General features: G+C 36.0%; 1 protein-coding gene across 1 annotated transcript in view; it reads left to right on the forward strand.

Annotated features, from left to right (window-relative positions):
• SECISBP2L (SECIS binding protein 2 like) overlaps nt 1-22,836 on the forward strand; it is a 53,143-nt gene that overhangs the window by 15,673 nt on the left and 14,634 nt on the right. Inside the window, exons 5-16 of the mRNA XM_004010629.5 lie at nt 1,251-1,483; nt 1,772-1,796; nt 2,149-2,264; nt 7,605-7,739; nt 9,170-9,250; nt 9,776-9,943; nt 10,216-10,357; nt 13,549-13,718; nt 14,467-14,599; nt 16,210-16,372; nt 18,504-18,724; nt 19,675-19,829. Coding sequence (XP_004010678.2) covers nt 1,251-1,483; nt 1,772-1,796; nt 2,149-2,264; nt 7,605-7,739; nt 9,170-9,250; nt 9,776-9,943; nt 10,216-10,357; nt 13,549-13,718; nt 14,467-14,599; nt 16,210-16,372; nt 18,504-18,724; nt 19,675-19,829 — 1,742 coding nt within the window. The remainder of the gene's footprint in view (nt 1-1,250; nt 1,484-1,771; nt 1,797-2,148; nt 2,265-7,604; nt 7,740-9,169; nt 9,251-9,775; nt 9,944-10,215; nt 10,358-13,548; nt 13,719-14,466; nt 14,600-16,209; nt 16,373-18,503; nt 18,725-19,674; nt 19,830-22,836) is intronic.

The following is a 22,836-nucleotide window of genomic DNA, read 5'->3' on the forward strand; positions in this document are numbered from 1 at the left end:
ACAAAAAACATGTGTATAATTAAACAGCACAACTAAAAATTATATTGATTCTGTATAAAAGTTATATATAGAAAAACTGTGATTGTGAGAAAAGGGTTGTGGGGAAAAATTATGTAGTAAAAGGAATTTTAGTGGTGTGCTGGGTTGGGAGGAGTTGGTAAGAGGTCTTGTTTTAAAATGTCTTGTAATTACAATTTGTGAAATACAACGAGAAACAGGCAACTTAGTAGAAAAATAGAAATCAAACAATCCAAAAGTAAAACTAACAAGTATTTCACTCACGCATGGCTGTTCCCAGCCTCATTATTAAGCAGGAAAATGCAAATTAAAATCTGCAATGAGCCATCTTTTTATACCCAGCAATTGGGAGAAATTACAGCCTAGAGGACAGTGTCTAGCATTTGGTGAATATGTGCACCGTGGGGTTATTTATATCCTGCTCTTAGAGTGCAAACTGTTTTAACCACCTTTGAAAATGATTCAACATTACCAAGTAAAGTTGAACATTACGTGTAACCCCTAAGCCTATCGATATTTACCTTAGAGAAACCTTCATGTGCACACGTACATACTCTTACATCTATATAAGAATGTTTACAGAAGTACTGTTGTTGAGAGCAAAACCCCAGAACAACCCAAGTGTCCCATCAGTGGTACAAAGGACAAAGGCATTCTGGTATATTCATACAGAGGCACTCTAGATTTCAGTGACCTTAATGCATTATAGCCACATGCATCAGAATCTCAAAACCAATCAACATTTGAGGGAGAGAGCAGCGGCAGGGGGAGGCAAGTCACAGAATAATGTAGATGTGTGATTCCATTTTTATAAAGGTAGAATTGCAAAAGTACATAATTTATGTGTTGGAAATACAGAAGTCCACAGTAAATCTACTTTAAAAAGTGAGGGAGTGATAAACACAATTCCGAATAGCCTCTGAGGGAGGAAGAGAATAAAGTGGTGGAAGAAGCATGCAGTGGACTTCAAAGGATTGGTGATGTTTAAAGGGATGATAGTGGTTTATTTTAATTATATAATATTAAATACACAGTTATGCAGATACTCGCTTCATAATAAATACATGTTATAAAGCAACTTGTCAGGAACATCTTTTGCCAATCTTTTCAAGAAATTTCCTCCTGTTTTCTTTGTTTACAAAGTTAGATATTGTTCTTTTCTTACAGTTTTAATGATAATTTAAAAGAATTGGTCGGCTTGTTCCTCATGTCACACTTTGCTTGCCTTACAGACTTCCCATCAGACATCGCAAACAAATCTCTCTCTGAGAGCTCTGCCGCAATGCTCTGGAAGGCCAAAGGCAGGAGGAGAAGAGCCTCCCACCCGACTGCCGAGTCCTCTAGTGAGCAGGGAGCTAGTGAGGCTGACATTGACAGTGACAGTGGCTACTGCAGCCCCAAACACAGCAACAACCAGCAGCCTGCTGCGGGGGGGTTGAGAAATCCCGATTCTGGCTCCATCAGTGTATGTGACGTTACTTTATCTGCTCATCTGTCATCTGTGTCACTGTTCTTTGTCTCTTTGCCTAATGCTGAAGTATCTATTTGCATTAATAGTTCCTATAATACGATGGTTAAAACTGTTTTGTATGTTTTACTATTAATATAAAAATACTTAGGGAGAAGTATTTTTTCTAAGATTATAGTAAGCGTGCTTCACAGTAGATGGAATTGTGAAATGTTTTACAAGGTATATGGTGTTTACTCTTAAGCAGAAAATAATTGTCTTTTTTTTTGTTGTTTCTATTTTTAGCATGTGGACTCATCTATATGTGCAGGTACTTATTTTCTACATAGTGTTTTTGCTCTATTTTCTTCTCTGTCCATGTCACAGTTTTGCTTTTAAGCATGAAGCTTGCTGATGCTGCAAAAAAAAATTAGAAGTCTTTCAAAGAAATGCAGGTTAATTTGAAAATATGGTTTTGTTGATGAAGTTGGGAAAATGTCAGCTGGAGGTATTCTGCAAGTTGACACTTAACATTACCAAGAACTGGAATGCCACTTAAAGTTTATAGAAATTTTCCAGTGTTACATTTAGAATGACTGAGTTTCAACACATGATGTTAGGGGGCACTTTAGGTTTTGGCATCTTTATAATTAAATTATATTTTAAAATCTCATTTATTATAGGTGGTGTAAATTGGTCTAATGTCACTTGCCAGGCAACTCAGAAAAAACCTTGGATGGAAAAAAATCAGACATTTTCTAGAGGTGGAAGGCAGACTGAACAAAGAAATAATTCACAGGTAATTTGGATTAGGTTGGAGAAATAGGTGTGAGATAAATTATTATAAATTGTGGCTTTGAAGAGCAATGTCCTTAATTTTTGTCAATGCATGTTGTGTTTAGCATGGTAATCTGTAACTTTGAAGTAGTTTAGCGAATAAAACTATTATTTAAATAATGAAACAAAATGGTAACATGTTGAATAGATGGGATATATGTTGTACCGTTTTCTACTTTTCTCTATTTAAGAAATGTATTTGGATATTTTATAACTTAAAAAAAGAATTCAGCCCTGCTTCATCTTTTGTGACTTTTTCCTATCTATATAAAAAAACATAAAGCATATTAATGCCTTAAAGATTGTTTTTTTTGACCTTCAGGACTGCAGCCTTGTCCGTGTCTTTACTTGACTATAAACACCACAAACCATGCTTGGTGCTTGTTGCAGTACCACAGTGATGGCCACCTCATGCTATAATGTGGCCAGACTGGGTAGCTTCCTGGGTTTGGGGAGCAAGATTTAGCTGAAGTACAGCGGAGCAAGTTATATACAGCCACAGGCTTCCAATAACTATCTTTCTGCATTGGTTGTCTGTGAAATCAGGGAGGCATTGATTGGTCAGTATTTTTCCTTTTTTAATGTTTAGATAGCATTCTTGGATTTCTTAAATCTTGTTAATAGGAATTAAAGTTACCATATGAGTAGATCTAGATGAACTGAAATAAAAGTAAGTTAATAATGGATTGAATAAACCAAATACTTGCCTGTGCCTTTGCCTCCCTGAAATGAAGTTCCCTAGCATTAATTATGCTGTCAGGAAAACAAGTAGAATAGTGCCCTCTTCCCTACAGTTACTGCAAAAATGAGTCATTGTTGTTTGTGGCAGGCTTGTGAAGCAGTCTAGCTTTATTTGATCAAAAACAAAAGAGCTGAAACAAGAATTGTTTATATAGACTAGATAAACAAAATCTGTGGAATGTTTGGTCAAGTACTAAAATTTTATCTTGAAATTGTAACTGCTAGACCTGCCAAGCTTGCAGTCTCAGCATTGGTACTTTTGGTATCAGTAGTCCACTAGAGAGTAAATAATACTGATACAGAAAAATATTTTATCTCTGCCTCAAAGCTAATGAGAATGGTGAAAAAACACAAAACAGAAAATAATGGAAATGCATAAACATTTGTTTGTTTTGTATCTCTTCATTCCAAAATAACTGAAGCCAGATGTTGAACAATGTGTTTTCTACTTCTGAGGCTTTGTTATACTTTTCTTAAGTGTGCAGTTGTTTGATTTTTTGATAGGCAAAATCTTTTTTCTTTTAAGTCAAAATATTTTCCCTTTGCAATCTCTGATTGTTTAAGGCTTAAAAAGCCTTTTAGAAATGTAGTAAATACTCATTTGTATTTTGTGCTACTTTTTTACAGTGTAACGTTTTCAAAACTTTTTTATCCAAGGTTTTCTTTTGAAGCGTGGTACAACATAATGATGTCAATTTTCACAGTAGTTAACCAGTTAATCTTAATGTTTTAATATATTAATCTTTTTCTGATTTACTCTTTTAGTCACCTGCTGGTCTCTTATGTTTTAGGTTCTGTTTTTGAGCTTTTTTCCCATTTATTATTAGATGTGTACACCTGTACCAAGTGGTTTTAACTACTGAACAGTGACATGATTTTTTAATACTTTTACCAGCGTCTTAACATTTGAAACAGCAGGTTTTTTTCTGTACTCTGTTGTAGCCTTAATTGTAAATGATAGTCTAAAAGTTTAAGTTTTATTTTTTGAATAAATAAAAATGGTTTTATTTTGTGAATAGGTTGAAAAAAATATATGAAAAAGGTTATACAACAGACACTCTCATTTGCATCCGGTCTCCACATGTGTTCTCTTCCTTGTACCTGTGTATTTGCCCAGAGTCTCTTCATGTCATTATAAGTAAATGTATAAGTATGTATCATGTTTTATTCATTCTGTTCTGTGCTCTGTTCACATCTCTTAACAAAGTAGATAGATATTTTGTTAGAGATATTGCTTTATTATTTACTTAGAGGGTTTCTGCACTTTTTTTTTTTGAGCAACTCCTAATGTTGTTGGGGCTTTCTTTGTAGCTCAGTTGGGAAAGAATCTGCCTGCAGTGCAGGCGACCCGGGGGGTTCGATTCCTGGGTTGGGAGGATCCCCTGGAGAAGGAAATGGCAACCCACTCCAGTATTCTTGCCTGGAAAATCTCATGGACAGAGGAGCCTGGCCAGCTACAGTCCATGGGGTCACACAGTCAGACACGACTTAGCAACCAGACCACCGCCACCACCTAATGTTGATGCATCCTTGTTATTTTCTGGAGTCCTGTTGATGGACACTTTAACTGTTTATAAACTGTTGCTATTGTAGACATGCTGCAGTGTTATTTTGAAACCTGTGTGTAGAGCAGTAGAATATATTCCTGGATAAGTATTGCTGAGTGAAAAGGTGAAGTCATCTCTGTTATTTGGTGAATATCACCAGATTGTGCCATTTTGCATTCTTAACAGTAATGTGGAGAGTGCCTATTTCCATAGAGCCTCAGAAACCATGTGTTTTCAAGATTTTGGATTGGTGCCAGTTAGGAGGAATAGTGTATTCATGTAGTTGAGCATCTTTCCATATGTTTAAGGGCCATTTGTACTTTTCTGTGAACTTATGTTCTTTGCCCATTTATTGTGTTTTGACCTTTTTCTCTGTTTTTGTACATTTTTAAATCATTTTGATCAAGCTTTTACCAAATTTAAAGAAATTTTAAGAGCCTTAAGTGTTGTATGAGTTGCAAATATTTTACTAGATTTTCATTTTTATTTTTGACTTTGCTTAATAATTGCCATGCACAAGTTTGTTTTAAATACTGTTAAGGAGTTGATTTTTTATAAAGAAATTTGTCTGATTTCCTCCAATGTGTTTATGCTCTTGTGTTTTTTACATTTAAATCTTTATTCCATTTAGAATTTGTCTTAGTGGATGTTGTGAGAAAGGGGTCCTATTTTGTGTTTTTCATGTGGCTACCCAAATCTCCCACCACTGTGAATTGACAGGTCCAATCCATTACTTCATCTATTTAAGATAGCCACCTTTATCACCTATTAAATTTCCATATATTTTGAAGTCTTGTTTCTGGACTTGCTGTTTTGTTGTTTGGTTGTTAAATTAATCTATCAACTTTAGGAGAATGGATATCCTTTATGATGTGGCATCTCTCTAGAAAAAAAAATACGGCATTCTCTTTTTGAGTCACCTTTTTGTGTTCTTTAGAAGTATTGTATAGTTTTCTGAAAACAAATTTGTACATATTCCCCATATGTTCTTAGTGTTTTTCTTTTTGTTACGTAAACTTATGAAAACTTAAACCTTTATATATTAATTTTATGCTAGTCATTTAAGAATCTTAATATGTATTTGTTGTTTCTGCTTTGTTCTCTTCTGTATGCCCAGTCTCTGTTAACAGAACTCTTCAGAAGAACTTAAAAAAACAAAGGTTCATTTCAGGAGGTTATTGAAATACTTGCATATTTGATCCCCATGAACTTTGTTGGAACCATTCGTTGGGGATTTTAATTTAATCCTCAAACTTTGTCTCCAAGAATTAAGTTGCATTTATTTTTTAAAAGAATTGTTTTTGTGTTTATAACAACATTGTATATTAACTGTGGTTTACAGGAAGGCTAACATTTTGATGGAATGCTGTTTGGAAGGTAGATTTACATTTACTTTTTTGTGATAGTGATTGTACAAAGGAATGAAGATTTCTACTCAAGAATTGTTCTCTTGCTTCCTATTCATCCCTATGTTGGGGCTTGATTTTTAGTACTCATTTCAGTGTGAATAATTTATGTGAATTAAGTCATTTCTTTGGTACCTGGACATTGTAATTGTGTTTGTTTTGCCATCCTTGTGTGAGCTTCTTTTCATGAATCAATTAAAAAAATATTGTATTATGAAAATCTTTAAACACATTAAAGTTGAAATAATTTTATAGAGAACATTCATTGCTAGATACTATCAAAGATTTTTCTAAAATTGGCTTCATCACATGGTATATTTTTCTGTCCATCGCTGTATCCATCTTCATGAGTCTGTTTTAAGATGAAGTGAATATTTAAAACCAAGAATCTGCTGGGTCCCTGGAAAATTAGTCTCATTTCTTAACAGGTGCTTATAGGTTATAGGAAGTAGCCCCATTTTCATAATAGATCCTCTAAGGAAGAATTACATTTACTGTATGACTGTGCTCTAGCTTATATAGTTATGCCGTACAGCCTACTTCCCAAGAGAGTGTAGAAGTTCTGTTTCTTATTGGCAAGCCTTTTTAGACCGGTTGGTTAGCGTGAGAATTGCCAGGTGCTTCCAGGGCTTTGTGTGCATATTTTTGATTTCATGTCCAAAGCCTGTATACCAGCACCTACAGTCCAGGTCCACTTCAAGTTCTGTTCATTATGAGGGTTCTTGAGTAATTGGTGAAGAAGACTGTACTTTCACATCTTCTCTAAAGTGTCCTGGTTAAGAAGGGCGTTTCGTATAAGTTGCATTGGGTACTTAAGAGAGGGAACTTAATTGTCTTAAGATAATGCTTTTTCTTATTTCTTAGGATTAAAAAATATGAAAGCTGCAGATATTAAAAGATCTAAAATAGTTTTTTATAAAAAGGTAATGCCTAGTTTCTCTCAGTGGTAACATCATTCAAAACTATAGTGCAATGTCACAACCCCGATATTTACATCAATGTAGTCAGAATTCAAAACAGATCCATTACTACAGGGATCCCTCATGTCACTCTTTTATAGCCAGACTCCCTTCTTTTCCTCACCAGCTTCTCCTTAAACTCTAGAATCCACTAATGTGAATCTACTAATCTGTTTGTCCATTTTATGATTGTGTCATTTCAAGAATGTTGTATAATATATATCAACTGATACAGTCTTTTTAGGATTGACTTTTTTCACTCGTGTGGTTTTCTGGAGATTCCTACAGATTGTTAGTTATATCAGTAGTTTGTTTTTATGATCACCTACTGTTTTATAGGGTGAATATACCACAGTGAGTTTAGACTCTCATTGAAGGACATCTGGGGTGTTTCTTGCTTTTGGTATTACAAATAAAGCCAATATAAGTGTTGATGTATGGGTGGGTGTAACATGCACTAAGTATCACATTTTTGTGTTTTCATTATATTTACCTCATTTGTCAAAGTTTTAACCTTTTATAATAAATTATATACTTTATGAAAATTTGTTGAGTTGTATACTTTTGGGTACGTTTCTGTATGTTATACTTCAGTAAAACATTTTACTTAAAAATAATACGTTTTCCCCCTCCTTTGGGGTTTATTTAGGTTGGATTCAGATGCCGAGGACACAGTACTTCCTCAGAAAGAAGACAGAATTTGCAAAAGAGACAAGATAATAAGCAGTTAAACCCCAGTCAGTCTCACAGAGGCGACCCAAATTCTGAGTCTTTATATTTTGAGGTACTTATTTCAAACTATAAATTGTTATAGCAAATGTTCCCATTAAGAAATTAATTTTTATTACATTATGATAAGTACTTTTTTATGTCTTAACCCATCACTGCTGTTAGATTGTAAGTTACCTAGAAGTATAGACTCACGTTTTTTCTTGGTTATATATAGTTAGTCTAAACATTACCTTTATTAATGTTTATTTTAAAATTTTTGTCATGAATATTCATCATTTTGAAGTAGCATGCAGAGATAGAACTTAATTTTATATGACTTTCGCCTAATATGAATCTTCTCCCCATCTTTAATTATCAGTGTTCAGTCTATTTTGTTAAGGCTTTCAAATTTGAAAATAGTTAAATCTGGTTAATTTGTGCTGCTAGTCAGGGAAATCTTGAGAAGGAAGATAAAAGGCTATTTTACTCTCTCTAATAGGCAGACAGTTTGTATTCTAATGGCAGTGTTTTTATTACTTATTCATCTAACTGGCACTCATTGGGGGCCTGTTATGTATTTAGTAAGGTGCTCTGCATGATACATTAAAGTGAATAAACACATTACCCTTAGGGAGATTACTGTGTAAAGAGGAATGTAGGTATGTACACACCTGGTAATTCTTAGGTGTGGTTAGAGTTGAAAGGAGTAGTAAGTTTTGGGTTTGAGGCAGGATAGGGTTAGCATTTGGAATAGGTTTTAAAGAATGAGTAGAGTTTGTGTCAAGATGGTGATCAACATCCCAGGTAACTCATTTGAATAATTCATTTTTGTTAACATAGTTTCTATAAGATGGCTTAATGGTTGCATTTTAAATATACTAGAAGCCAGAGGCTAGAGATGAATAATATGTTACATAAGCTTGATAATTGCCCTAAAGGACTTGAGAGTGCATCTGAATGGTACCTATGGCAGATTCTTTATTTACCCTTAATCATGATTCATTCCATAGTTATATCTAAAGATATTAGATAATTTTGAGTGTAAAGGAGGATATTGGTTAAGAAATTACTCTGAATAGGGAATTTATTTTTATTTTTTAACTTTTAATCTTATTGCTAGGTATATGTAGCAGTGGGACAGGAATTACATTAATGAAATTCATATTAAGCCATTTCTTTAAAATCCAAATTATGTGAAATGTGATAAAAATCCTTTTTGAATTTCTTATTATTTACCTTGGGTAGAATTATTAATAAAAATGGAGTTGTAGATACAAAAATCCAAAGGATGATGTGTGGATATGTCTTCATCCTTGAATAATTAATTTAGCTTTGTGTTAGCCTATGAGAAATGAGACTTCCTTTTTAAGACTGACTTAAAATAGTTCAATACTGAGTTAATTACTTCCCTGTTTCTCGTTACTCTCAAGCATTATAAAAGGTTGTTCTTAAGAATTTATTGCTTTGGACTATGTTTTTACTTAAAATGTGGAACTATTTCAGGATGAAGATGGATTTCGAGAACTAAGTGAGAATGGAAATGCTAAAGATGAGAATATGCAACAGAAACTTTCTTCAAAAGTAGTAAGTGACTTTTAAAAATGATAAGTAAAATGTATGAATGTCTTTTGAGACATGATTGTGTTGGAAAGAAATACTACAGGGAAGTATAAAGACTTGGGCAGATGGTATTGAAGAAACACCGTGTTTAGTACTGATTTAGTATTTTCAGCGTGGCCAGAACAGACACTGTCCTTTGAAATCCGTAGTTTTATCAAAGAAGTTAATACCATTTATTAAACGACATCATGCAACATACAGCCCATGCTAAAATTTCCCCAGTTGTGAAACTTTACGTTGGAGTGCTTCTGTTTTAGTACAAAACCCAGACGGTTATATCACCTTCTGCAGAATGCTGCTTTGTTGCCGTCATTTTCCAGTCTCCCGGCCTAGAGTGGTCCTGCCACCTCACTCTGTTCTTTATGACACTGAATCTTTTGAACAGTCTAGCCCCGTTATACTGTAGGACTTCTCACATTCTAGATTGTCTTTCCTTGTGATTAGATTTTTATGGAATCCCTAAAAAATGTTTTTCTCTGGTTATCATAGTTGGATGATTTACCAGAAAACTCACCAATCAATATAGTTCAGACTCCAATTCCCATTACAACCTCAGTTCCTAAACGTGCAAAAAGTCAAAAGAAGAAAGCTTTAGCAGCAGCCCTTGCCACTGCTCAAGAATATTCAGAAATAAGTATGGAGCAAAAAAAACTACAGGTATGTATTCATTTTTATGAATAAATAGGTAGTTTTATTTGGTAGGTTTGGGGGGGGGGGTTGGATGGAAGAGTGACAAATACAGTTATCTTAAATTGCCACTTTTTTTCACCTTATCTCCTGGCTTGCAGGATCTTAGTTCCCTGACCAGGAATTGAACCCACACCCTCCACGTGAAAGCGTGGAGTCCAGACCACTGGACTGCCAGGGAATTCCCTTAAATTGTCACATTTTCATACTATAACAAAAATGTTTTCATGTTTATCTTGCAGGAAGCTTTATCAAAGGCAGCTGGAAAAAAGAATAAGACACCTGTGCAGCTAGATTTGGGGGATATGTTAGCAGCTCTGGAAAAGCAACAGCAAGCCATGAAAGCACGGCAAATTACTAATACCAGACCTCTGTCATATACAGGTAATATCATTCATCTAAGCAATGTGTTATTTGACTTTGGTAATATATTTTGGATATTGTTAATCTAAATTATATATACCTAAAAAAAAATCCAAAGTCTAATTACTCAGCAGCTCCTCTCCTGCCACACTATTACCTACCTTTCATTCACCCTAACCCCCAGTCTATCTTTAAAGGAGTGATCTTCAAGTATAAGTTCAAAGCTCTCCAGTAACTTGGAGTGAAGCCGGAGTTCTAAGTCATATCTCAGCTGACCCTGTTACCTTTTGGCCCTCCACACCATTCTCCCTTGGCGCACACTGCTTCAGCCACTTAGCCCCTGGCTGTTCCACAGACACTTCTAATGTGCTTTTAGCGCGGTTCTTTAGGCTTGCTCTTCCCTTTACCTGGAACTCTCTTCCCTCAGGCATCAGTATAGTGTGTTCCCTCAGGCCCTCTGGATCTCTGTTCAGATTTGCCAGTTGGTACCTATCATTAACCAGCTTTGAAAGTAGCAGTAAGGACCACAAGTAATTTGGCTCTATAACTGTTAAGTTACCCAATTTAAAACCAAATGGGAAGCCTAGGAGTTCTGATCAAATCTTGTGTGTATGTGAGAGAGAGAAAGAGAGTGGGAAGGAGGGAGAAAATGATCTTGCTTTCTCCTGAAACAGTGTTTTTTAACAAACCTCATCAGAGTTAGGCTCAGCAGCTTTGAAGTGCTCCCTCGTTTGTTTTCATAGTCTTTGTTTTAGAGGATGAGGAGTAATTATATTTGAAGATCGCTCCTTTAAAGATAGACTGGGGGTTAGGGTGAATGAAAGGTAGGTAATAGTGTGGCAGGAGGAAGGGAAAGGCTCCAATAAAAAGCACTGATGCTGACAGGCAGAATTGAATTTTCTGTTTCTTTTGTTCCTATGTGAAGGATCTACTGTTTTTAAACAAAAAGACATGTAACAGTTTATAGCTTTAATTGTGTGTGCAGAATGTTTAAGCCTATAGTTGATTACCCGTCCAGTATGAACCTTAGCTTAGAGTAACTGTTAGTAAAAATAATAGTGAGTACATCCTAGGCTTTAGAGTTACATGCCGTTGAGACGAGGAGAGTGGTAGTAACATCTTACTAAGAGTAAAGGAGCCTGGGAAACGGAACTGAGAGTTAGCAGTGTTTGGGGTCAGTGTGGTCTAGGGCTGCATGCGAGGGCTTTGGATTTGAACTATCTCCTGGATCCTGTTCTTCCGTGTATTTCCTTGGCGAGTTATTTAATCTTTCCGTGCTTCGATTTCCTCATATTAAAATAGAGATAATACAGTACCTGCTTCAGGATTGTTTTGAGGAAGTAAATGGGATGATACATGTAAAGGGCTCAGTAATGTGTAACTAATTATTTAGGGGAAAAGACTAATAGTCTGTGATACTTCAAGTGGCTTATTATATTACAACTTTGATTCACTTAACACATGTTAACATATACAAATGTAATTATCTACATGCCAAGCTTGGTGTCGGGAACTGTGGAATGACAGATATGATTAAGGTATGTCTGTGGTCAAGAAGATTGTAGTGTAGTCAGAAAGACATAAACACATAACTCATAAAAACCAGTGCTACAGGAAAGGTGCCAGAAAAGTTAACGAACTTCTAGAAGAGTGGTTTATGCCAACGGGGCCATATGGGGAGGATGTTATAAATGACTTCAGATGTGATTTGGGCTGGACTTTGAGGGGAGAGTAAAGTTCTTGACAGATAGGAATGAAGTTAACCTCTAACCTGTCACCATGTTTAAATTGGTAAGGGTTGATTGCAAAGAAATCAGCCTTCTTGGGAAGTCCAAAAGAAGGATGGGACTATGGCAGAGATATAAAGAATTTTAAGAAAGTTAACAGGATTTCTTAATTGATGGAATGTGGCAACAAGTCAAAGATTACTCCAGACTCTGACTTAGAGCATTGTGTTGGTGGTAAGGGATATGATGATTCCAAATAGACTAAGGATCATGGAAGAAGAATTTTCTTGGGAAGAACAGACTCTGGCCCTGTTGTATTTGAAATGTTAGTTAGGGAGATCTTGGTGGTTCCTATTTAACATAGTTAGGTATATGCAGTTCAGGTTAGAAGTCAATAAATTTCAAATAGGGATGATTGTTGTTATTGGAAATATATTAAGATTGTCAGGGGAGAGAAAAATTAGGATAAAAGATGTAGGATGCTCAGAGTTAAAACACAGAAGAAAAAAGAACCAGAAAAACAGGTTGAGAAAAAGTAAGAAAAATAGAATGGAATTTAACAGAAGATGAGGATAGAATTTTCAGAAAGAGGAAGGATATGGTCTTTGGTAACAAATGCTAAAAAGAAAAAAACTAGTAGAGCAAAGACTCAGATTTGGTGATTGTAAAATTATATGTGATCTTGGCAATAGCAGTTTCAAGAAAGTGGATAAGATTATAACGATTTGAAAAGTAATGGGAAAGCTGACTATTTGGAAGTTACAGAAAGAGAGGGAGTGGTGTTGTCTTAGAGGCAAGTCAGGGGAGAGGTTTTGTTGGTTTGCCTGCCTTTTTTCATCCTTTCATGTAGAGGAGATTTTTACTTCTTTGGGGGAGTTAGGGAAGAACTTGAAAGATGAAAGGGGAAAGGGATAGAGCAAAATTCTTGAGGAATTAATCCTGAGATGGGATTACTAGCTGAGGTGGTTGGGAGCCTTGGGTGGGAGTAAGGATGCCTGCTTATATTGGAAATCATCTGCTCAGGGAAGTAACAGGAAAGCTTTTCTGCTAGAGTGAGAGGATTGAGATGATTAATAGAGGCAAGGTTTACTGAAGGATGGGTGGTATGCACTGGAGAATGAGGGTAACAATCAATCAGGCATAAACAAATTGCTTGAACAGTACTGAAGAATACAGCTGAGAGGGAAAATCATCATTTTTTACCGAATGGCTGAAATGAGGAGTGACAGAGTACTTACGTTATATAAGGGTCATTCTTAGATTCATTAGCAATAAGAGGTGCAGAGTTTTGAAATTTCAGAGGTAGAATGGTTCTTTGGAGCTGTATCTGAGGGACATTGCATGGCCGTATACTGCTTCTGCTAGTATGATGTCAGTTTTCCACAAGAAGAGGATGTTCTTGTTCTTAGACATTTATAATTAGAAATTTTTAAAGTATGTGGAGTTGGCCATAAGAGTAAAACTAATGTTCTTGTTTGCTTTTAGTGGTCACTGCAGCTTCTTTTCACACTAAAGACTCTACTAACAGAAAACCTTTAACCAAAAGTCAGCCCTGTTTGACATCCTTTAACTCTTTGGACATTACTTCCTCGAAAGCAAAAAAAGGAAAAGAAAAGGAAATTGCAAAACTAAAACGGCCCACAGCACTTAAAAAGGTAAATCAAAACCTGGGGATGTTTATTTTACAGGATAAATAAGGGTTTAAATCTGTTTTGCAAATGTAGTTGTGGCATTTTAGCCAACAAATTATTGTGGAAAGTTTGTTAAGCATGCATCTTCATGATGACTAGTTAGTTAATTTGAGGTTAGGGTCTCAGCATCGTGACTCTTTTTCTGTGTTGACCAAGGCCCTGGAGAATGAGTTCTGTCTGTAAGGTTAAAACAGAAAAAATTAAACACTAAGGTATCCAAAAACTTTGGACCCTAGGAATCAGAAGCCTGAGATTCTAGTACCAACTTAGTACTTAGTGTTTTATTTTAGCAAACCTTTCTTACCTGCATCTTCTTTGTCTTTAAGTTGGGGATAATATCTGCTCTCTTTAACTCAGTTTTGTTATTAGGAGCAGGATGAGATAATATATAACCAAATAAATCTAATGTAACTCTGTAGTCTGGTTTCCACACTTCTTATTTTACCCATTTTGGGGAAAGCCTTAGTTTGTCAACTCGGATTTAAAGAGTGAAGCAGATCTGGTTTAATAGCTGTAGTATTATGTTGCCTCCCTTTATGTTGGATATAGTACTTCCTTCAGCTTCACTGCCTAAAATTACATTTACCTTTTTGCCAATTGCCACGTAGCCAGACAAAATCCTCATGTCCATTTTTTAAGTGTATCATAGTGAACATTTTAATCATTCAGTACATACTTAAAGAGTAATTTAAGACTGGTAATGACTTTTTAGGTTATTTTGAAAGAAAGAGAGGAAAAGAAGGGCCGTTTAACTGTGGAGCACAATCTTTTGGGATCTGAGGAGCCAGTAGAGATGCACTTAGATTTTATTGATGATTTGCCACAAGAGATTGTTTCCCAGGAAGGTAAGATCACTCCTTTTCCCTTTCTTCTCATGAAATGGTCCGGAGTTTTTTAATTGGTAGGAAACAGCACATCACTAGTTGCTCTCCTAAATATGCTCCATGTTTTATCTAAGTTTTTTTTGTGTTTGAGAGTTTATTTGGAAGATGCTTCTGTAAGGAGATATTTAAAGGAGGGGCAGGTGTTAATAGTAGCTCTGTGGCAGCTTTGAAGCTTAAATCCTGAATTTATTGTGTACTCTCATAATTATGATCTCATTAATGTCCCCTCTGTAACTGCCATGGTTCCTTTTATTTTGTCTTCGTTTATATCCAGAACACAGTTGGCTATCTTTTCTTTGCAGGACTGCAGTTGACCCTTGAACAATGCAGGTTTGAACCGCACAGGTCCACTTGTATACTGATATTTTTCAATTAATTTTGTTGAATTAACACGTATGCCACAAAGAGAGAGAATTGTAAAGCTTGTTGCAGTGCAGAGTCCAGTTGGTTGATAGGATCCAGTTCCATACAGTGGGTAGCCAGCACATGATTCCAAACGGGACCTCAGGAAAACTGCAGATACCTTCAAAAATTTATACTACTGTGAAAGAAAGATTTTGAGAGAGACCTGACTAGGTCCCATTTTCTACTGCTATTTATTCTTCAAATTTCAGTAAAATATTTAAATCCAGTTTACACTAGATATAGTAGCAATGTTCCATTGGGTTTAAAAAAATAAATTCACTTCTAAGAATTGTTCCAATATATTTGGTTAGTGTTCCTCTTTACTCTCAATTAAACATCTTTCCCTTTGCATTCAGGTGTTATCTAATTATACGTTCATTCAACAAGTGTTTTTGAATACTTACTGTGTGTACTTTAATAACTGGAGTAGGGGTGGGAAGCTCAGGAAATGTAATAAAGCTATGTAGTGGGCCGTCCCTGTTACACTAAATTTACAGTCTAGCAGAGAGATAAGGTATATATGTAGTTTTGCAAATTAATGGACTGGACAAATACTAACTCATTTCCTGAGTTCATTTGTTTGAGAAGGAAGCGGTAACTAAAGGAAGCAGTTGAGCCAAAAGATGACAAACACGGCTACCTGCGCACAGGAGCAAAGACCAGGTGAAAGAGAAGCTTGGCTGGCGCCTGGGGAGGCAGGAGTGGTATGGAGGGAGGGAGAGAGGTAGAGTCATCATTGCCAGCAGCAATGGGAATTTTAAGGCAGTTTTAAAAAATTATTTCTAAGAGAGGTAGAAAATAGAAATATAGGAGGCAGGTAATTTGATCCGGAAAGAGGTGCAGAGGCAAATACGTCTTTTTGTTCTTCAGTTTAGATCCTCTAAGGGTACGTGTTTTAGGTTACTTTGCCTTCTCTCATCTTTTCTGTGAAGACTTACAGGCTGTACTTGATTTTTTTCAGAGTATATTTTAAGACCTAATAGGAAGATTTGACATTTATAGTATATGAGAAATGTTTGTGATAGGAACAATGCCCAGCTTGGTAGCTTCTGGAGAACCTGGAAGTGGCACAAAAGATGCTGCCATTCTAAGTCGTTTTGATTGGTGTAGAGCTTTTCAGCATTTGAAATTCCTAAATTCTTTCTCCTCACCCCACTTCTCCACAGATACTGGACTGAGCATGCCCAGTGATACATCCCTGTCACCAGCAAGTCAGAACTCTCCATACTGTATGACACCTGTGTCCCAAGGCTCTCCAGCTAGTTCTGGGATAGGCAGTCCAATGGCATCTTCAACAATAACCAAAATCCACAGCAAAAGATTCAGAGAGTAAGTTTTAGTCTCTATTGAGGTTGAAAGTTTAAATATCTTGACTGTAGTCCTGAATTTAATATTGTTATTATTTCTTGGTGGGTTGAGCCAACAATACCAGAGATATTTCTTTCAGATTTAGTTTAACAGCTGGTTTTATTATATGGAAAACATTTTATCTGTGTTCATTTAAAAGTGATTTGACAATAAATATTCTTTTTATAGCAGCTAGTGTTCATCCCTAGGAAATTTGGCCTCTTAGAGCTTATCTGTAAAATGCCATACCATGACATTTTCCCTCTCCAGAGCTTTTGCTTTTCGGTCTATATTGTCCTTTAAAAAACCCTCTAATCAATGACAATTCTAAGACCCTACTATATGAAGTCAATCTATTACCTAAAGCGATTTGTTTTTAAGTGTTTATTTCTAAGTTTTAAAATGCTCATCTGTGAATAATCTTGAACTGACAGTCATTGCTCTGAAGGATTTGGGAATATGAACATTTCTGTGGATGAATTAATTTTACCTTTATTCTTTCTTACTTACGAAGGAATCCCAGGGTAAGAGTAATGTGAATTCAATCCACAATGGTTTGTTCTATTCCTTTTTTTTATATTACTGTTTTGAGCAAATACCACCTAGATTTGAAAAGTTAATTAGTTAAGTGTCAAATAACAGATAAATACTTGGAGAATAAAATTTTGCTCATGTATGAAATAAACAGCTTAGAAGAAAAGCAGAATTAAAAAAGTTGCATTTTTGGCATTTTATTCTTTAATTGCATTCCTTAATTTTATGTACTTTATTAGTCTTGTGTACAATCTGTCCGGTTGTATCTTCTGAAGTAATATCATACTCGTATGTATTTAAACATTTTTCACATAAACATTAGAAAAACCTCCAACCTTATTTTTTTCACTAGAGAAAGGCAAGCCTGGATTTTCTCACCGTATAATGTTATCTACAAGTGGCAGTTTGCTGGCCTGGCATTCTTAGATTAGAAATTACCCCAGTTCTCTTTGTTAAATACCTGTTTATGATAGAGATTATGGATGAGAACTAGCAAAGTAGAATATATAAGTAGTTTACTTTCATGAGGTCGCAAAGAGTTGGACACGACTGAGCGACTGAACTGAACTGAACTTACTTTAACTTAAATGACTTCCTTACCCTTGAAATTAAGTACTGTAGTGGCTTCGCACTTCACTTCCTGTTTTCTGAGCTGTTCGGTTCATTTCAGTTGCTCAGTCGTGTCCGACTCTTTGCGACCCCATGAATCGCAGCACGCCAGGCGTTCCTGTCCATCACTAACTCCTGGAGTTCACTCAGACTCACGTTCATCGAGTCGGTGATGCCATCCAGCCATCTCATCCTCTGTCATCCCGTTTTCCTTCTGCCCCCAATCTCTACCAGCATCAGGGTCTTTTCCAGTGAGTCAGCTTTTCACATGAGGTGGCCAAAGTACTGGAGTTTCAGCTTCAGCATCATTCCTTCCAAGGAACACCCAGGGCTGATCTTTAGAATGAACTGGTTGGATCTGAGCTGTGGCCATATGTTCTCTCACAAAGAGCCCCATTCAGTTGCTTTGCCCAGTATAAGGGCATGTGACTTTTACCTCGACGATCTCTTTGGTTTTGACTTCAATTTAATTACTGAATTCATCTTCTCTAGTCATAGAGTTTCAGGGTTGGAGTGACCATTGAAGCTGTAATCCCTATTTTTATGGTTCAGGAAGCCAGTGCCTGGAGACTGTGATATATCCAAGCGTGGATGATGAACTGTTGGTATTAGGCATTTGGTTAGCTTTTATGAAATCAATCTGTTTCTTATTAGAGGCATCCTTAATATTCATTGGAATAAAATAACTTTATGCATTATCTCCTTACCAAAAAATGCCTGTTTTTATCTAATAGAAGGCTAATATTTGATTCCTACCCTTAGGAATTTAGTGCTATCTAAACACCGATAGTACTTCCTCGAGGTACATAAAAGCCGATCTGTTCTAATTCAGAAGAACTCTGTTATTTTTCTCATTGACTGAAGTATGTAGGAGATTAAGACTTGGTTTTTTTAAAAATGAAAACCTGTTGCTGGATGTATTTTTTTCCCAAGTGATTTTATAATTACCCATTTTTGATTTCCTTTACAGGTATTGTAATCAGGTTCTTTGTAAAGAGATTGATGAATGTGTGACTCTTCTTCTTCAAGAGCTTGTCAGCTTCCAGGAGCGCATCTATCAGAAGGATCCTGTGAGAGCAAAAGCAAGGAGACGGCTGGTTATGGGTCTTAGAGAAGTTACGAAACATATGAAGTTAAATAAGATCAAGTGTGTGATAATTTCTCCAAATTGTGAAAAGATCCAGTCCAAAGGTATGAGCAGTTTACTTTTGAAGGCACTGTGGAATATGCAGTGACCTCTGGAAGCTATTTGTCTTCTTTAGGAGAGTTCAGGTATAAAACATAATATTGAACATGAGGAAAGAAAATGAAGTATTTCACTTATTTCATTTTAATAAAATTGAGAACAGATTGTAAAGAAAATCCCCATTTATGAACCCTGGTGAAGGATTTAGGTTGAGCCAACCAAGTGTCCCCTTTGTTGTAAAAAATTTTTTCAGTAGAATTTATTTACAGAGGTAAAGAAATGCACTTTTACAAGTTTACTACTTTAAAAGTTTTTATATTACCCTTGATAGCTTTTTTCTCTTAAAAAGAGTTAGAAAAAAGATAAAAGTGTCTGCTTCTGTTTATGGTGTAGATTTGTCTCAGAAATCAGCAGTAACAGAGGTCTTTGGGTGAGCCGGCACACAAGTACTTTGTACCATGTCATGCACCCTTTTGTCCTTTCTTCGTGGAAGAGCCGCTTCCACGAAAATGATGATTGGAGTAGACAGATGCATCAATAGCAGTAACAGGCATATTCTGCACAGGGGAGACATCCTAGTAAAAACAGTCATTTATAATCAGTCTTCCTGCATGTGATGGGCTGCTCACATGAGCTGAGAGATTGGATAAAAGGCATCAGCTACTATTAACAATTTTAATTAATTAAAAAAATGAAAAAATTATTTTATTGAAATTTGATTCCTGTTGTGCTAATCCCTGTGGAGAAACAAAAATACTGGCATTATAGGAATATGGTATTTAATTGGGGAGAAAGAAAATAGTTACCTATAACCATAGATAGGAAAATGTATGGAATAGCCTGAGAGAGCCCAAGCATTCATAGACTCCTTTGCTGCTGTGTCTTTTGCTTTAGCTCTAGGGTGCAGAAACAGCTTCGTTTAGGAACTAACTAAAATAAAACCTCTCTGTCTCAGGCGGCCTGGATGAGGCTCTCTATAATGTCATAGCCATGGCACGGGAACAAGAAATTCCGTTTGTGTTTGCCCTTGGAAGGAAAGCTCTAGGTCGCTGTGTGAACAAGCTGGTTCCTGTCAGTGTAGTGGGAATCTTCAACTACTTTGGCGCTGAGGTAAGCCTTAGAAGACACAGTCCCTCAGTGGCCTCTGCCACCACCCCCATAGGACATTTTCTCGGGATACATGCCAGTGTTGTGTTTGAGAATTTGCAGAAGTGATATGGTGACTCTTCAGGAATGAGTGGAAAATTCTTGAGTATTACATTTCCTTTTTTAGTGTTGAAAACATTTATGTAAGTTAATCCTGTAGCATTTTGAAAAGATTTTAGCTCATATTTCTACCTCAGTGGGTTTTTTTTTTTTCTGGGTTCAGATATGTAGTACTTGATAATACATATAATTGCTGGGTAAAGATGTCCAGTATTGTGTAATATAAAATAATTTTCTTCAGTTTATATGTTGGGTTTATTGTATGCTATTAGGAGTCAAGCGAGAAAAGAACCCTTTATTTGGAGAGGATTTTCCTTTAGAAAACCAAATTCCTAAACCTGTTGAGAGAGCAGTTCTTCACCTATGATAATTGTCTTCCTCTCCTAGTCTGCTAACACAAACTTTGCCCATAGGAGCTGCTAATTGATAGTTACTTATTTAGACTAATGCTTATTAACTGATAACATAAGATTGGTAATTTTTTTGTTTTAATATGTGGGCTTCTTTTTAGTGTATCATTTGACTTTATTGTGATTTTTTTACATTGACGTGTTTTCAGTTACATTTGTTTTAAATTGTACACAATCTGGTGCATAAAATAAGACTTTTTATGAAGTTGAAGCTAAAGTATTTTTTGCCACCACTGATGAACAATTTTCCCTCTTCTCAGCCCTACTATTTGTGTATATTTAAGTGTCTCTCTCCTATCCAGTCCCTATATTTGTCTAGTCCCATCCCCCTATTTATTCAGTTTCTCTCCCACTTCCATTAACTTTTCTGTGTCCCCACCTCCTCTCTACAGTCATGTAATTAATATTTGTGCTTGCCACAGGAGCCCATGCTTTTCTCAGTTACAGATACCACACTGCCTTGCTGTAGTTTGTGTGTTTCTTCATGTAACTGAATTCCTTGCGGGCAGGCCCCTTGTCTTTGTGTCTGACAACCTTTTAAGTTACTTGGGAATGAACAGGTGATAAACATTTAATAAATTGTGTGGTAGATGTATATCTGCCTGCTATGTTAAACTATATCCGAGGATTTGGATGGTAAATAGCTTCATGGTGGAGACACATAGGCTTCCCAGGTGGCTCAGTGGTACCAAAGAATCAGTCTGCAATGCTGGAGGCGCAGGTTCAATCCCTGGGTCGCGAGGATTCCCTGGAGAAGGAAATGGCAACCCTCCCCAGTGTGTTCTTGCCCGGGAAATCCCATGGACAGAGAAGCCCAGCAGGCTACAGACCATAAGGTCGCAAAAGAGTCAGACACAGCCTAGTGACTAAATAACAACAAATGACACATACTAAAAATGCAGCCCTTTTTTATTCACTGTTGAAGTTTGTGGAATAGGATCGAGATCAGGAAAAGCAGACATGTTTGTTTTTAACTGTATTGACTTCTTACTGAACTGGATGTATTAAGTTATTTGAATGCTTTTGTATTATAAAATGTTTGCCAGTTTTATTTGTACATTGCTTTACTTGCCTTTTCCATCGTGAGGTAGGTGAGTTACTGTTTACCAAACACTTTCAAAGAATGGAGGTTAAGGAAATACTGACACGTGGTCAAGTGTGTCTACTCGCAGTAAATATGGTAGCCCATATAAGTTAAATTTACCATCTAGTAAGACTAACCTTTGAATTACGCTTTTGGTCTTTACACTGATACTAGAGACTTTTATTCCCTAACAGCTTCTCTGTTCAATTGTGTTTTCTATCATTTTACTTCCAACAGTTTCTGTTTTATTGTATTATAAAACCAATGTAAATCTCAAAGTTATGTATCCATATGCCTGTTTTCGGTTGGCTTCACTTAAGTGCATGATTTGTTGAATATTGCAAAGAAATATTTATGACATGTTACATGTTTTTAATGAAATCCATCCTCCTTCCTTTTAAAAATTAAGTAAATCCTGAATATATTTTTGATACTACTTTCACCCACCTCTTCAAAAATCAAAACAGTTAGCAACAGTGTTTATTGTACCTGCTGCTATAAAGAATTTAAGCTGCAGCTGGGTAAAGCATGCTACTTATGTTTTTTCTTCTCAAGTTTAATTTATAGAGACATGTTTTTCCATAACACTATGGCACTTTTTTTTTTACCATGCTTTCCTGTTACGGTTTATACTTAAATGACAGTGCTTTATTTGGAAAAAAAACAGTTGTGCTGTACTTTTCCCCCATTTTCTAAAAACATAATTTTATGTACATAATTAAAGCATATTCTTACAAGTAGCCAGATTGTATCTACCATCTGAAATTTTTACTTAATGTGTTGGTATATATATTGCATTATGATTCTAAATCAAGACATTAAAGAGGAGTAGAATGTTGTTAAATTGTGATGTATGAACCACTAAAAGGATCTTCCTATAGCTTAGATGGTAAAGAATCTGCCTCCAATGCAGGATACTGGGTTCAATCATGGAATCAGGAAGATCCCCTGGAGGAGGGCATGGCAACCCACCTCAGTATTCTTGCCTGGAGAATCCCATGGACAGAGGAGCCTGGTGGGCTATAGTCCATGGGGTCACAAAGAGTCAGATACGACTAAGTGACTAACACACACACACACACACACACACACACACGAACCACTAAGTTGTTTTTTGATTATCTTTTTGTGACTGTGGAAACTTCAGTTTGCTTTAGATATTGTTATACCTCCTAGTTACTGAAGTACAATTGTAATGCAATATGAATTTTGCCGTTTTACTAACACGTGTGCTCCATTACTTACCATTTCACTGAGATTGATAATTCTATTCACGTTCATTCTGTTTTGCTGATGGAAGAACATCTGGTTAACTCTATATTGTATTTCTAGGTTCTTTATTTAATTTTTATAATTGGCCTTTCATTGTTTTCAAGGCCTAGCTAGCCAGACACTAGCTAGCCAATCACTTGACTTC

The sequence above is a fragment of the Ovis aries genome, chromosome 7 (assembly GCF_016772045.2).
Source record: "Ovis aries strain OAR_USU_Benz2616 breed Rambouillet chromosome 7, ARS-UI_Ramb_v3.0, whole genome shotgun sequence".
Taxonomy (NCBI): Eukaryota; Metazoa; Chordata; class Mammalia; order Artiodactyla; family Bovidae; genus Ovis; species Ovis aries.